At 42.9% G+C, this 16,816-nt stretch overlaps 2 protein-coding genes across 2 annotated transcripts; both read left to right on the plus strand.

Moving 5' to 3' along the window:
* The first annotated feature begins 4,053 nt into the window (after positions 1–4,053).
* Positions 4,054–9,052, plus strand: LOC136421103 (stromelysin-3-like). Its single transcript, XM_066408253.1, has 5 exons — positions 4,054–4,098; positions 6,533–6,618; positions 7,467–7,588; positions 8,125–8,349; positions 8,772–9,052. Exons 1-5 carry the CDS (start codon positions 4,054–4,056, stop codon positions 9,050–9,052), a joined length of 759 nt encoding a protein of 252 aa, XP_066264350.1.
* Positions 9,053–9,441: 389 nt separating this feature from the next.
* LOC136420945 (matrix metalloproteinase-19-like) lies at positions 9,442–15,629 on the plus strand. Its single transcript, XM_066408090.1, has 4 exons — positions 9,442–9,533; positions 10,155–10,277; positions 10,716–10,889; positions 13,700–15,629. Exons 1-4 carry the CDS (start codon positions 9,446–9,448, stop codon positions 14,095–14,097), a joined length of 783 nt encoding a protein of 260 aa, XP_066264187.1. The 5' UTR covers positions 9,442–9,445; the 3' UTR covers positions 14,098–15,629.
* Positions 15,630–16,816: the final 1,187 nt, after the last annotated feature.

Below are 16,816 nucleotides of genomic sequence, written 5' to 3' on the forward strand. Positions count from 1 at the left end.
TCGTTTTCTACCTGCAGACGATATTTGGGTCATCCCTGAATCAATTATTGAGCAACTTGTAGTGAAGGTACTGAAAAGACCTACTGGAGGAAATGGCGGGAAATAATCGCTCGTTTTCTACCTGCAGACGATATTTGGGTCATCACTGAATCCATCATTGAGCAACTTGTGGTTTAGGTACTGAAATGAATTATAAACGAACTGGTGATACAAAAGTGAGGAAATGATTTATGAGGAAATCACAGGACAAAGACGTCAAAGGCTGGAAGAAAAGCAATAATAGCGTTAGAGTATCATCTGGGGGTGGGAAAGAATTATTTGGATCCTTTTTGGCCTTGCATATGTGTCAGACGAAAGCTTCTGTGGTCCTATTGGTGGGTTATGTACATTTGTTAACATCCTTGCCGTCCACGTACCAAGGCCAACAGTAACTGAAACGACAACAACGTTAACTTTAAGTTGACTGATCAATATAGGGCGATAGTCCCGTACCACGAGGCGTTGCCAAAAAGTGTGCCTCACAATTTTCCTACGGTTCTAATTTCTATCACCGTTTAACATTATCACAGATAATATGTATAGTACGTCTGTCAGTTCTGAAATCAGACACACGTCTGCAGAAAGCGTCCACCATTTAGCAGAAGGCCATACAGCTGTGTATTTAGCCTCTTCCCTCCACTGTCCGTGAGGCGTCGCCAAAAAGTGCATCTCAATTTTCTTACGTTCCCATCCCCATTCAACATTATCAAAAAGAACACGTATAGTTCGTCTGTCAGTTCTGAACCTAGACACACGTCTGGAGAAAAAGTCCATTTAGCTGTGTATCTAGCCTCTTTCCTCCACCGACCACGAGGCATCGCCAAAAAGTGCATCTCAATTTGCTTACGTTCCCATCCCCATTGAACATTATCATAGAGAACATGTATAGCACGTCTGTCAGTTCTGAACCTAGACACACGTCTGGAGAAAGAGTCCATTTAGCTGCGTATTTAGCCTCTTTCCTCCAACGACCATGAGGCGTCGGAAAAAAAGTGCATCTCAATTTTTTAACGTTGACATCCCCATTTAACATCATCATAGAGAACATGTATAGCACGTCTGTCAGTTCTGAACCTAGACACACGTCTGGAGAAAACGTCCATTTAGCAGAAGGCCGAACAGCTGTGTATTTAGCCTCTTCCCTCCACCGACCGTGAGGCGTCGCCAAAAAGTGTATCTCAATTTTCTTACGTTCCCATCCCCATTTAACATTATCATAGAGAACATGTATAGCACGTCTGTCAGTTCTAAACCTAGACACACGTCTGGAGAAAGAGTCCATTTAGCAGAAGGCCGTACAGCCGTGTATTTAGCCTCTTTCCTCCACCGACCGTGAGGCGTCGCCAAAAAGTGCATCTCAATTTTCTTACGTTCCCATCCCCATTTAACATTATCACAGAGAACATGTATAGCACGTCTGTCAGTTCTAAACCTAGACACATGTCTGGAGAAAAGAGTCCATTTAGCAGAAGACCGTACAGCTGTGTATTTAGCCTCTTTCCTCCACCGACCGTGAGGCGTCGCCAAAAAGTGTGCCTCACAATTTTCTTACGTTCCCATTCCCATTTAACATTATCATAGAGACATGTATAGCACGTCTGTCAGTTCTGAACTCAGACACACGTCTGGAGAAAGAGTCCATTTAGCAGAAGGCCGTACAGCTGTGTATTTAGCCTCCTTCCACCACTGTTTACCCTCGGAAACCCTATACAGTACAGAGGTCGGGACTTCACACACACATGTAGGATCATGTAGGGGGACACGTGGGGCTATTAGTGGGCAGTACTGACTAGGTGCGAACCAGGGAAAGTAGAAGCCGATCATAATATTTACAGCACTGGTTCACCTGCTATTTATGTTTGGTCGACCCGTAATGTGATAGTGATAGGACGGGAAACGGTTGGTATTGGTAAGACTGGATGGGAGGGGGGGGGCACTAGTATCTAGTTTGGTATCCAACCTATTATAGCTCCGGAATCTCTTCTGACTCTGTCCTATCCTGCTATTTGCGAAGAGGACATGAAGAGACTCGGGAGCTATAACTAGTAGGTTTGAATACCAGACTAACGTTTCTCTGCCAGACTACTAGGGATACCAAATAAATGGAAAAGTTGGCCAATAAGGAAGTCTAGTTTGCCATCAGAGGAACTATTCGGTCATCAAGTTACATGGTGGTTCTACTGGACTTCTCGGATTTATCAGAAAATTGTATTAAGTGAGCAAATGAAGAACAGTTTGCCAGTCTTCGGGATTAGCCGTCCACAGAGTAACATTTTGGCGACCCAACGAGCCTGGTAGAGACTAGGGAGGTACCATCGTATCTCAACCAAAGTTATACCTATCAAAAGCCATCAAAGATGACCAAGAGCTTTTAAAGGACGTTCAATAGATTCAAGAAAAAAAATCCCATAATTTTGCTGCATAACTTGTTGTGCGCTTATTGCGTTAGATGTTCCCTTTCTTACTCTTCCAGGGGAGCTGACATAGACATTAAAATTCACAGAACTACTTTTTCTGAACGTGTACGAAGTAGAAAAACCATGCAATTTAATTATCAAGAAGGAATTGCACACAAAGATTTGTTTATCATAAAATCGCAATCTTTTTCATTGACTAGACATTTTTTACGTATAACATGGCATTAAGTCAAGAAATAGCAAGATTTTGTCGCGCCTGGTAAGATATATTCCTTAGATAATCCAGGACTTAGCTATTTAACGTCTCCTCAGTCCACAGTTTAACAGCTGCACACATGCCTTAATGCCCATTCAGACAAGGGAATACAAACAACAAAGACAGCTAGTCAGTGTAAATGTATCGCCTCAAGAGGGGTCTTGGTTCTTGTCTTGTCAAGCGGAGGAAATGTACGCAGACGAGTTTAAGATAAGATCATCGTGTTTCAGGCATATTTGATGAGTGACATCACACAAATAAGGAGCCATTGTCAGAGCGGAATACCACCTTGTCTACTTGAATCTTTGCTGACATCAAATGACTGATACAGTGGGAGGGGGGCATACTCGCAAAATATGAACAGTAGGTAAGGTAAAGCAGTCATCCCCAATTGAGGTGAACCTTGAACCTTGAACGAGGACATCTGTGATGTCATCTCGGGAGACAATCAGTCCTTCTGCTCCACTCAGTCCGGTCTTCCATTAGCGATCTCATTGAGGTGAAGCGTGATGCTTTTTCAAGTACTAGTAGCTAGTGGTAGTACAATGCGGCTTCGCTATGGCTCGCGTTTTTGGCCAAGCACACCGGGTCACCCCTACTCTTCTCGATAAGTGTGTTGGGTTATGACTTGCCGCAAAGAACATTTCACTTGTCACGTTGGTAATTTTTTAGAGGGTCTTCAAGTGTCGGAAGAATTCAAAGGAAATCTGTAAAATAGCTTCAAGAACTTGTCTAAAAACTAGATGGTGGCAGGTTGGATACAAACATATTGTTAAAACGATATAGAATGAAAATAAATCTTATACTTTTGGTAGGATCTGTTCCCAAGCACAGCGCCCCAGTTCACATGAGTGTTTAAAAAATCACGACAATTTACAGTAAACTTTAGCACCGATTTCAAAATGGGATCTTCCATTGTCTTCTGTGACGACTTCATACAGTAAGCTTTAGCTCCAACTTCAAACTAAAACGAGATATTCTGTGACGACTACGCACAAAAAAAGTTAAAACATCTCACAGTAATAAGCTTGAGAATTGCCATTTCAAATGGGATCATTCAAAAGTATGGATACAAGACATTACTATATAATTGACAGACACCCTTGATCCAAAACAGGACATGACTGCAGCTGTATATAGAACCTCCTTGCTCGTATATCGTGGCTGTTGTAACTTCTTTTGACAGGCTACACGCTTCGAGCAAGGTTACCGTCAGAGTAACAATGTTTGTTATTTAAAGACTTGGGAACATCTGTAGGAAAAAAAACAGACTCGCCCGAGGTACAGAAAAAAGGACCCACGTGTGGAATGAAACTGTTTGATCACAAGTATGGCGTACAGATGTCGTCTGACATCCTGCGAACGTCGGGTGTTAATTGGGGAAAGGTCAGAGGTCAGGGTCAATACATTGCTCTTAGGAGTCTGACACTCAGAGTCAATTGTGGCCAGTGTCAAGTTCGTAGAGAGAAGCAATCTAGTCTATCAATAGAGGGTGATGGTTTGGAACAATGTCGCGCAGTACGAGAACTACGTATAGAGCGTATCGGGAGTGTTGAATAGAGGAACAGTTAGATATTTCGTGCGGTGATAAGAATAGGGGGACATTCGGTGTAATTGAAAGCTAGACTGAATTTTGTGGCAATAGAAACCATCATCAATCAATGTCGTCTGGTCAAGTGTTCTTCTATTCTCATTTCAGATCGAGTTCTTTTCATCCATCTATTCAGTCACTCATCGTTCATTCATTTATCCATCCATTACCTATTATTACTCCGGGGAGGAGGTGTGACCTCCTTCTGGGAGTATTGGGAATGTATTTGTTTGCGCGTTCGCAGCTATAACTCACGATCCCGTCGTCGCATTGGTGTGTAACTTGGCATACCGTTTGCCTGGTTCGGCGTGGTGATGCACAATAGCTTTGTTACACCATAACTACTTTAAACGTCAATCCAATATCGTAATTGCACCCCTATGATTAATGCTATGTCCCACTGCCCTGCCATAGGGACCATGTTATAATCCGTTATGCATGACTGGAATACTTCAGGCAGATACGGGGTACAAATCTTCCTTACTTGCTGTGATCGTATAGTCACTGTTACATTGAAAAATAGACAACGTGCATCACCACACGCAACCTAGCAAACGATATACCAAGTTACATACCAATGCGGCAACGGGAATTGTGAGTTTTAGCTGCGAACATGTGTAGAGTGACCTCCAGTCTGTGTATTAAGTATGCCTTGTCCACTCGCAACTCGCTTACAGTATGTGCGCACGGGAAGGACGATGCACTTTTACGCACAGTGTGAAAATGGGAAATCTCTGGACCTTCAAACTTACCACACTTGTAGTTTATAATACGGAGGCTGTGACAATGTAAAAAGTTTACGCAGGGGATGAAAGATTGTTGAGAAATATCTCTCAGAAAAGTGCGCGCGCCAGTGTCACTTCCGGGTGGTTAGATCCGGTGACCTTTGACCTTCGTGAAATGTTACGATAATATAAATTAGCCTTTTTTTTATTGCAAATAGCTTGATAGCTATAGATCAGGCCGGCCTGCAATAAATTGTGGAAAGAGGATTTACTGCATATTTGTGATTTCTGATACATCTTAGTTGTAAGGCTGAATGGTTCGTTGATAATTGAAAAGGGGCCATCTAGATCTAACTTTGTGACTTTTCCCGGAATTTCTAGATGCCATCTGTGCCATGCTGTAAAAACATACTTTTTAGCAGGTTGACCACTCCTGTCCTGTATTGAAAGAAAAAGATAAACAAACACTTTTTCTTTACTTGCTCTAAAACACTACTTGGACTGTGCAGAGATGCAATTTGTGTGGGTCAATACTTGTACACACTATAAATACTTCACGGAGAATTGTGTCCTACGGACTCTTGTTTCTTCTTATATTCTTTCACCTTTATCTACTATGCGCTTATACTATTTTTTCTGTCATTCATACATAGTATTCGGGCTATCAGAGTAAAGCAAAGCCTACAGTACTATTACAGTTGCCGTTCTCTGATATACATTTGATAACCAGATTTGCAATCAAAACGGTTTCTCTGTGTCTTATACAATATGCAAGCTTGGGTGGCAAACAGCTGATTTCTAATCCCGGATACAGACAGTTTGTTCCGTTCGAGTCTTAGTTGTTGAGATATTAGTTTTCTTTTCCTTGGGAAGACATCCGAAAAGGAAACCAAGACATTTGGTTTCTCAAATATACAATTATCTGGTACAGTTTCTAATAGTGACGTAATTAGACCGACACGTCTGGAATTGAAATTACAGAATACGTTTCATTCAGTCGACAAGATTCGATTGTTACCTCCATGAAAAATTGAGGTACTGTTTCTGGCGTGTCTGTCCGTTTGTTTGCTTGTATGTTTGCTTGTTTGTTTAGTTTGAATTGTTCCCAAACGTCGAATTATCAAAGAATATGTTATTGTTAATTATCATATCAGCGTTTGGTAAAAACCTGATAATTCCATATTCTTGCTCCAGATCCAGATTGTGATGATACTTGACGAAGGTAAAGGTCGATTTTGGGCCTACTGGCGTGTGACCTTGGTACTGCAGCAGAATTTCCGATTCTTTTAAATTTTTTGTCCTGGACATGCGATGGTTTTGATATTAGGGCAGACAGCTTTTGAAGTAAGAAGTGGTGTAGGTTTCGGCCTCCTAGCAGTTTGGTCATGGCATGAGGTTTCCGAACTCTTGATATGTCTTCATCGTAGACATACCCGACACTTCGCCACTGCTTTGGAATTCCTGCCCGAACCTCTAACACCAGTTTTTGAACATCTTTCGCCAGGCGCCATTACCCTCAGATCTGGCCGCCCCGACAGGTAACAGGAGCCCGGGAGACTCCGAACAGACGAAGGAGGGGCCGATTAACGGGTAAGAAAAGGCATAAATCTCTTTAAACAAAGTTAGGCCATGTTGATTTGATTATGTGGCTGACATCCACGCGCGCATCAATTTTTGTCCATTTAAAGAAAAAGAGAAGTTTTTGACCATACTGTAAATCGTACAAAGCAGCTGCAAAATAAGTAAATAGATGTCTTAAATTGGAATGAAAATATCGGAAAATGGATACATGTCGTAGATTGAGGGAGTCAATTCCAAATTCAAAAAATAAGATCTGAAAGAACAAAAAGGAAGAATCTATTGTTTAGTCTATGTGTTTAGTCATTTGTTCAACCTTCCTGACCACGTAGATTTCATAATGAATGCAATTTGTTTTTCTACAAACTTTAATTTTTTCGCACGGTCGCACCAGTTTTGGAGTTAACAGAGGATGGCTTCCATATGATCGAATTAACATGGCCTTACTCTTCAGAATCAGTCATACGATGAAACAAAACCACTGTGTACGCGCACCACACAACCGTTCAGACGATACGGAAATGGAATATTTGCGCAGATAGTACCAGACACCATTGTGTATTTATGTTTGCCTCAGCGAATAAATGTACCTTTACCTAAACAAAATGCTAAATATGGTAAAGGAACATCAACATATACTGCAAATTCGGTCATATACGTGACTCATACGTCCCACAGGAATGTCACGAACTTTGGTTTAGAAACTTCGGATTCTATCAGTTCGCCTTGGTCAATATGAGGATATATACTTTCACATTGGTTTCAATGTTACTTTTATCAATAAGTTCAGGGCGGGTCGCCAAAACCGAAAGACGTTCTCTTGACTCTTGTCTTGGTGAAACCAACTCTGTCCTTTGCAGGGCTCCTGATCTTGAAGAAGAAGACGATGATGAAGACTCCTTCTGCGGGTTCGACTACACCGTGGATCGGTCGCTGGCTCCCACCGAACCTGGGCGTCAGCGAAGACAGATCGCTCAGTACGGTAAGTTATCATGTCACACGGTTAAACTTAAAGGGAAGCTAAACTGAAAATTGAAAAGCCCATTATAGTGTGCTTGACATACCTCAAAGTCAAGTTCCCACTTGTCGGTTAAAGATCAGGGCTCTTTCGCCGTTTGCAACTAATCGACTGACAGATTGAATTTGGTGACGTCAGGGGGCGACATGCCCCCATTAGTACTGATATATATGAATAGGGCTTTTCAAGCTGGCTGTCCTTGTAGATCTTTCTGATGACCGTGACTTGGAAACGCCCGCTGATGCTAGGGTCACATTTTCAATGCGGGGCTTGTTCGGGAAGCTTACGAAAGATACCATTTAGAAGACAACAAATCACACAAAACGTAAAATAATTACTCCTTACCATATGCATTTTTATTCTGTTTTCTTTGCTTGGCAATGTAACCCTAGAATAACTCGATTCTCTCTTATTCGTCGGAAAATCCCTCGAATTCCATCCTCTGGAAAAATTGGAGTACTAACGGAGAAACTCTCCCATTTGTGTTTCCCGTCTTGTAGGGAACAAGTGGGGAAAGAAGCATCTGACGTACAAGATCATCAACGCGCCGCAGGATAACGCGGCGGAGAGGTACCGGGTGCAGAACACACTGACGCGTGCCCTCAAGCTGTGGAGCGACGCCTCCCCGCTGTCCTTCTACGAGGCTAGGGAGGACGAGGACGCCGACATCGTGGTCAAGTTCACCCGAGGAGACCACAAGGACGGCTACCCGTTTGACGGGAAAGGTACGATATTGGGACTACTTCTAGTTACTAGTGTGGCGAGTCATGGGTCACAAACCCGGGGGTAACCTCCTTTCATGTTTGTTTTGCTTGTGAAAATCATTGACTGCGCTCCCGTCCATTAAAGTACTTCTCCCATAGCCTGTAGTGATTCGTGACATGTGTTAAAGCTATTTGTTTCGGTTTTAGTTACATAGATTTCTTATTTTGATTTTGTTAGCTGTGTCCCGTTATCCTTCAGGAGGAGTTTTCCCCTCATGACGGTGACGTAGGGGTGTACCCTGGGCACAATATTCTGCTATTCAAACGCGTCTCTTTATCCACCAGGCGGAGTGTTCGCCCACGCGTTTTCCTCATGACGGTGACGTAGAGGTGTACCCTGGGCACAATATTCTGCTATTTAATCGTATCTCATTTTTCTTCAGGAGGAGTGTTTGCCCACGCGTTCTTCCCTCATGACGGTGACGTCCATTTTGACGATGACGAACCGTGGGCTCTGGACAACTACGTGGCGACGTCCCGCAAGGACCTGTACATCATCGCGGCGCACGAGCTGGGGCACAGCCTGGGCCTGGGCCACTCCGACGCCTGGGGGGCGCTGATGAGACCCAAGTACACCGACGTCAAGTGGATGAAAACCATCAGCGCGCTGCCGCCAGAGGACAGGAACGCCATACAAGCTATGTACGGTACGTATTCTCTGTGATTTTTAGCGACGCCACAGGGGCGGAGCTTTTTGTGTAGTATCTATATCTGGGGGGCCCTGATGAGGCCTAAGTACACCGACGTCAAGTGGATGAAAACCATCAGCACGCTGCCACCAGAGGACAGGAACGCCATACAAGCTATGTACGGTACGTATCCTTAGGTAGAGGTTTTTAGCGACGCCTCAGGGGCGGAGCTTTTTGTGTAGTATCTATATCTGGGGAGCGCTGATGAGACCGAAGTACACGGACGTCAAGTGGATGAAAACCATCAGCGCGCTGCCACCAGAGGACAGGAACGCCATACAAGCTATGTACGGTACGTATCCTCTGTGATTTTTAGCGACGCCACAGGGGCGGAGCTTTTTTTGTAGTGTCTATATCTGGAGGCGCTGATGAGACCCAAGTACACGGACGTCAAGTGGATGAAAACCATCAGCGCGCTGCCGCCAGAGGACAGGAACGCCATACAAGCTATGTACGGTACGTATCATCGGGAGTTTTTTTAGCGACGCCACAGGGGCAGAGCTTTTTGTGTAGTATTCATATGGGAGGGGGGGGGCGCTGATGAGACTCAAGTACACGGACGTCAAGTGGATGAAAACCACCAGCGCGCTTCCGCCATGCAAGCTATGTACGGTACGTTTCCTTAGGTAGAGTTTTTTAGCGATGTTTCAGGGGCGGAGCCTTTTGTTTTGTACTGTTTCTAGTATGTGGGATGATGCATGAGAGTGGACAGACGGAGTGGCAGGGATTTTCATATGAACTGGACATAATAATGGGGCATGCGGAGACTTCTTGGGGTAAAATTATGGTCAGACAACTTACACTTGAAGACTGTGGCCATCTGTGTCCTGGTATGATCAATTGTACGGTAATCAACTTAACAAGCTTTAGAGCCAATTCCAAAATTTTCAAAGGGCCAACACTATGATACTTTATGATAAGCCTTCTACCAATGGCCACAAAAGTTGAAGCCATTGTGATCATTTCTTTGAGAAAGGGTGCTAAAGTACAGTGATGTGCCAGTTAAAAAGATTCTATTACTTAGTACTGCTATGGTTCGTAGAAATGTCAAACTCACTAATGTCAATGTTCCGCCAGGCCCGTGTCCGCGGCTGGAGTGGAATGTGCGCTACATGCTGGAGTCGTCCCGACGGTCCGGCAGGGCTCCCAAACAGAGGCGGCCCAACACGTGCTCTGCGCCGTACGACGCCGTCTTCCTAGGTTCGTAATTAATACATGTCTATTTTGTTAGATAACATATTGCAAAGTTTTCAGAACAGTCACCATAAAGAAAACCTAACCTTACAAAAAGGTGACGTCAGAAGTGGGTCAAAGGTGTTTGGAAGTCGGTACCGTCCGCCTTCTAGGTTTTTGAAAGGTGACGTCAGAAGTGGGTCAAAGGTGCCCTGAAGTCGGTACCGTCCGCTTTCTCGGTTTTTAAAGTTGTCTGACAAGCGTTAACTCACTCACGCACATGCAGGAATTTTCCTTTGAACTCAATGATTTGTATCCTATGTATATATACAGCATATGTCAATGATGTTCCAATGATGATGCCGTCGTTGTAAGTGTTAGTGTAACTAGCTAGAGGACCTACAAAGCTGGTCCTAAAACACGACGACTGAAGATTGAAGAGTAACCTGACAACATCTTTGCTAGGCCCCGACAGAAAAACGTACGCCATGAGAGGCCTGTACTACTGGCGCCTGAACGATGGGAACGAGATCGGACGGCCCATGCCGCTCCTTATAAGGCACCGCTGGCCCGGTCTCCCTGGCAACATCAACGCCGCCGTGACGTCAGCATTTACCGGCAGGACGTATTTTTTCAAAGGTAATAATTAAAGCCTTCTATGTTTTCCTTGCACATGATTACAGTGGGTAGAAAACACCCCCTCTAACCCCAATTTCCCGGCCCCACCCCCAACTCAAGGTTCGTTTAGGCCAACTTTTGGTACTCCCATAACCTTTTTAAGGCCGTAGGGGCAAAGGGTTATCATCCACTGTGTCTAGGGTACGGTGGAAGGAGGTGCCCATCCCTTTTGAAAGGTGGAGCCCATCCCTCTCCTTCCACAGCCCTTTGCATTCCCAACGAAATCACGTACCCATTTTACACCAGGGTGGAGTGAGAAAAGCCATGTAAAGTGCCTTTTCTAAGTGCACAACATCGGTGGCATGGCAAGGGGTTTGAACCCAGGACCTCTGGGTTAGGGGTCAAACACCCTAACCACTTATGACTGTATTTTTTTTTAGAAAGCAGGTTGCATACAATAACGTTTCTTACCGTTTTGTGTCTTTGCTACATGTAGATCTGAAAATATTTGAACTCAACTTAATAGTCGTGTCAGGTAAGGGTATCTGTGTGTACACAAAAATAACTCTTAAGAACAAGACAAAATATACAAAAACTTCCGTCAGGTGTTTTGGTCTACCATAACGAAAAGGCAATACTCACAGCCCAACACGACAAACAAAACATAGTCTAAATGTTTTCTGAGTAACGTATACGCTATAAATGATTACGAGTATCAACTGCAAAACAGGTGCTTTTATGTTGTCGTATTGTTGCTATACAGGTATGTTAAAAATCTCTTTGTAGAGGGAGGATGGTTGTTAAGTAGAAGTGGTTCAGGATGACAGTGTTTGTTTACTCTGATATCTAAATATTCCTCAGAAATGCCAACCGTAGTTGCAAGCCCGCTCCCTCTTGAGTAAAAATGCTCCGCCCGTGTGAGTTTGGTTTACCGTCGGCGTTCTTTCTGTGACCCGTGACACCCCCATGCCGGTACAACACACACAAGCGACTGGTACAGTCTTTAACACAGGTGTCCCGCCCAAGTTAAGCACTACACTGATGCTTAGGTCCCTATTGGAAAAGGGGCCCTGCCGGGTAGTTGACGGGCTGTTTTTTTTCACTTTCGCGCATGGCCCCTACGTGGCCCAGTGGGATACCCTGTGGCTGCCGGGCTATCTTTGGGCCCGGCCGGGACCCCGAATCATTTGAACTCGGACTTAAAATCAACGCAAGACCCGGTAACAAATAGACGACATGAGCTAATCGTGCGAACACCGGGACAAATTTGTGGCTTCGGGTCTCGGTCGGAAACTACACCCCTTACGGGCACCGGCGCAATTGGAACCTACGCATTAAGGTGGCTTATATAGTCTAAGTTGTTTAGTGCCTAAAATTTCTATTCTGCATGCGTGTCATTCATATGCGTCTCTTTACAGTATTCATGCCTAATTGTCTATAGTGCTTCTCCAGACCAGGTTGGGAGTTAGTCTTGAGCAAGATCTGTGGTTGGGAATTGGTCGGGGAGGTTGGCTAGGCTTAAAAAGTCGTCTGCGCCAGCCGACTGTGAATTTTAACAAAACAAACTCAAGAAAGTCATATTCGTGTTTGTTGCAATCAGAGGAGCAAACTGTGGCTCTTAAAGATAAGATGGATTCCTGGCTGCAAACTAGCAAGATGCTAGTATCAAAATGGCATCTTTCCTACAATAATGATACCACCTTGTATGGTAAATAGCATCAAAGTCAACATGGCTTATCCTAGAAATTGTTACTTTAAACTCGACAGACAGACAGACAGGCAGACACACACACACACACACACACACACACACACACACAGACACACCCAAAACAATATCTCCATTTTTCATGGAGATAATAATGATACCAAACTGTTTCCTACATTTCATCAAAGCCAGTCTGGTGGGCAATGTGTCAATAGAAATTGTTACTTCAAAGTCGAGGTTCCACTTAGTACCTGGTTTCAGTTAACAATGTCCTATTGTGTCCGTATTGTTCTAGACGGACAATTGAAGTGAAACGTTGATCTCTTGTTGTGTATCATGACTATTTGCAAACGTATTGTACCAAGGGACTTATTGTGTTAGTAACGTTTACTAAGAAAACCTGTGCGGTAGGTACGGGTCAGTTAGTCTGCTCGAAGGTCAACATTGATACTAAGGAGCGAACACCTGCAACTGGCTGTAGGCGCTCAAGAACAAATGACGGTTCCAGAATTAGATTTTTGGCAATTTTTAGACAAAAAATTACATTTTGGGCTCTTGTGTCCTGGTATCAAAAGCAAATGACATGAAATTTGGACGAAAGTGCTTAGAGCAAATGCCCACATGATTTTTGTTTTGCATACTTATGGCATACAATACCTCAAAATGGTTAAATTGGGTATTTTTGGCCAATTCTAGGCCAAAAATGTAGGCCAAAAATGTATATTTTGGGCTCTTGTGCCATAAGGGGTCGACTTATTTAGTAAGGCCACACTAGTTTGATTTAATGGTTTTCGGAATTTTGCAACAAAATAATGCAGTGGGCGGACGAAACTGAAATCCCATGATAGACCCACATGCTATCACAAGAGCCACAAAGTCGACATACCAGACAAGTCAACGTTTAAAATAACGAACTTTTGATGCATTCATAAGTAACTGTATCGACTAAAAAGATAATGAATTTTCTTAGCTTTTTTTGCCAAAATATAGGCATTTGGGGGAAAACCCCAAATGGTTATTTTTTCCAAGACAGAAAAGAATTAAGTGGTGAATCCGAAAAACTAAGAAACTGGTCGTGTATTGAAATGTATATGTATTAAGAAGTGTTATCTTTTTTCTCCAGGAAACCGTATATGGAGATTTAAAGACAGCAGTTTGGATGAGTTCTTTCCGATCTCCCACAACGAAACCGGCTTGCCTAGAAGTCCTGACGCGGCCTTCGTCTGGGGTCCCAAACATAAAATCATCGTCTTCAAACGCTCCAAGTTCTACATATGGAACGAGTTCAGCAGGAAAGTCGAGCCCGGATACCCCAAACTCATCCGGAAGTTCTTCCCGGGATTACCCAACAATATCGACGCCGCTTTCCAGTGGAAGAACAGACATACTTTCTTTTTCAAACAGGGTTACTACTGGAGATATGATGACGAGATTGGCAGCATCGCCAAGTGCTACCCGCGTCCCGTGGCACTGTACTGGAGCGGATGTGGCGGGACGTCATGGGAGCGGAAACAGTTATAAAACAGGAAATGACGTTATCCTTCATCACAGATCATAAACTGCATTTGAACAATTACAATTCTAATGGCGATGAAGAAACAGTCATTACCTTAGCTTGACGTCTATAATAAGTAACTTTGTTTGGAAATTTATCGAGGAGTTACAAACATTCAAACTCCCTGTCTGTAGCTTTAAACTTGAATGTGAACAAACTGAATGACCCGCCATGTTGACTGATGCATTGTGGGCAATTTCTTAGTAGCACAAAGTTCTAAATACAAATGCCTAGATACTTGATGGCTTAAAAGAATAAGCATGGTTTCATTCTATGAATGGATACTCTTGATTAAGTTAGATACCTTCTTATAGCATATGCAAAGGCTATACATGTACACATGTATACGGCTGAATTACATTACAACTGGCAACTAGAAAGAAGTCTACCGATCAAAAATGTAAAGTCACTAGGCCCAATAATAGAATGACCATGTCATCTGCTATTCTATCAAAGGTTTAGTTAATACAATAACTTAGACATTCTAAATTGTGTGATTAATGGAAAAAATTGTTTAGTGACAGTGATTGAGCTAAAGTGTTCGCATCAACTATGTATGAAATATCATCTTATTAACACTTATCTTCCAAAATAGTTAAGTCGGGGCATCTATTGCCGATATGCTGCTGGTATCGTATATATATAAGCCTCTAAAAGTATAAGCTTTACTACATGGGGTGTTGCATGCGATGCTAAAGAGAGGGAAAGGGGAGGGGGGAGTTGTCAAAATTCGTTTTCTGTGGACCCAGCGCTGGGCCCTGGTGCACGAATTGTGGTTAACTTGAATTCCAATATTTGAAAGCTTCAAACTATCATACAATGTCTATGGTACTGTTTATACTATTACCTACTAACTCTGCTATGCTATCTATCTGGTGGTGCTTATCAAGATTATGTTTGGGTGTTTAATGTTTATAGCATAAAGCACCTGAAATATGCAGGATATCATAAGCATGTAAGAGATTATATATAAGATAATGCCCGTATTTACTGTCACAAACCGCTGACGAGTGTACATAATCCTTTGTGAGCAGTGATAACTATCTCGCCTTCTGTGTTAGACAGTTTGTTCTATGGGTACCTTTTTTTAAACACAGCAACATTGAGTAAATGGGCTATCCTTCCTCCTTACGTAAACAGAGAATTGTTGTGGGGAGACAAGTCGGTCGGAAGACATTTTCTTTCAAAGCAAAGAGAGGTTCGGCGGTGTTTCTCTGTTGTATTTGTGTGTAGTGTGGGTCAAAACAAACAGATAACAAGTCTGAATGGGCTGCTGGGTTCTCGAGTGCTGTGTATACTTGTAGTCATACAAAGCCCACCGCTTCTGTATAAATAGACATTGGAAAATTACTTTAAGGACCCAGCCGACAGGGTAGAACGTTTCAGACGGCACGTTTGAAAGATGTATGTGGAGTCAAAACCGGTGGCAGAGTAAATAAATATACAGTCAAGGGCTCTCCGTTGCTTCTTACAATACACGTACTTTTGTTGCTCTAAATGATGTGTATTTGTCTTTCTTCGTGAGATTTTCAAATGCAGCGACTTTGTATATGTTCCCTCAGTGTGGGTGCATTGATTTGTTGATAATGATATAGGCTGCGGTTGTTTTGATGTATGTGGTCAAAACAGACGACGGACACTCCTCAGCCAAGGCCGCCAAGGTAGACATTACCTTGCGTGATTATATTCCACAAGGTAGGGCAGTGTTTATGCCAGACTCTCCTCTAAATGTAATACTTCTTGCCCTCCCTCGCCCATTGATAGTGACTAGATATACATTTGTAATGATTTGTCAGCGTATCGTCTGCATTATACGTACTTGAAAGACAAAAAAATGAAGTCCAGTATCTTTTTCAACAGTTGTTGCATGAAGCCTGAATAATTTTCCTGAGTTCGTGACTTTCTTCCCATCTCTACTCTCGCTTTTCACAAACGCAGTCCAATCTACTCTCTAAATTACAAGAAAATATAGAATTTCATAATGCCACATAAGTTTCCAATACAGCAGTTGGTAAAATATACCACACGTATCTTCAATTGTGTGCAATTTTGCTTAAATCTACATAAATTTGCATAAAGAGCCACGATGTCCCATCTGGACCATAGTACATTATACCTAAAATGATCGAGAGATATCAAGGTCAAGCTATCATTCTATGGTACAGTACTAGACCAATTATGTATAGAGTGGGCTGCGGGCCAAGTTTTTTCAGGTTTCTCCTCCTGGACTGATAATGTCACCGCATGCGCAACGGACCCCATTAATTGATTGACAGGTAAGTCAGACGACATCTTCACCAAAGCGATTCCCATGCACTGAGCCTTCAGCTGCGGGACGTATAAGCAAACACACTGGTGTTTCTGGGGCTTACCTTTCTTGTCTTCATGAAAAGACCCGGAATTCTTTGTATATTTACAGTACTTTCCTCAATAAAACGGATGGTTGGTTACTAAATATAACCACGGCTGGCTACGATTTAGAACCACGACTTACAAACCGACATGAAGCCTTTTTATCTACAATTGACCTGGTGGCAGTCTATTCTAAAGAAAAGAATAAACTAAATGGTGACTGGGAGGTTATAGCTTTTGGTAAAATTTCAAAGAGGCGATCGGTATTCTTCGATTGATTCCAAAAGTATATACAGCTCCAAGCAGACTGTTCTCTCTAAAACTGCATTCAAA

The sequence above is a fragment of the Branchiostoma lanceolatum genome, chromosome 15 (genome assembly GCF_035083965.1).
Source record: "Branchiostoma lanceolatum isolate klBraLanc5 chromosome 15, klBraLanc5.hap2, whole genome shotgun sequence".
NCBI lineage: Eukaryota > Metazoa > Chordata > Leptocardii > Amphioxiformes > Branchiostomatidae > Branchiostoma > Branchiostoma lanceolatum.

What these genes read in the sequence shown, in the direction of transcription:
- LOC136421103 (XM_066408253.1), top strand. Translation starts at nt 4,054, where the DNA reads ATGTCGTCTGACATCCTGCGAACGTCGGGTGTTAATTGGGGAAAG. An exon ending in AAGACAGATCGCTCAGTACG is followed by an intron (nt 7,589 to 8,124) that starts GTAAGTTATCAT and finishes CCCGTCTTGTAG; the next exon opens with GGAACAAGTGGGGAAAGAAG. An exon ending in CTACCCGTTTGACGGGAAAG is followed by an intron (nt 8,350 to 8,771) that starts GTACGATATTGG and finishes ATTTTTCTTCAG; the next exon opens with GAGGAGTGTTTGCCCACGCG.
- LOC136420945 (XM_066408090.1), top strand. Translation starts at nt 9,446, where the DNA reads ATGAGACCCAAGTACACGGACGTCAAGTGGATGAAAACCATCAGCGCG. An exon ending in CGCCATACAAGCTATGTACG is followed by an intron (nt 9,534 to 10,154) that starts GTACGTATCATC and finishes ATGTTCCGCCAG; the next exon opens with GCCCGTGTCCGCGGCTGGAG. An exon ending in GTACGACGCCGTCTTCCTAG is followed by an intron (nt 10,278 to 10,715) that starts GTTCGTAATTAA and finishes CATCTTTGCTAG; the next exon opens with GCCCCGACAGAAAAACGTAC.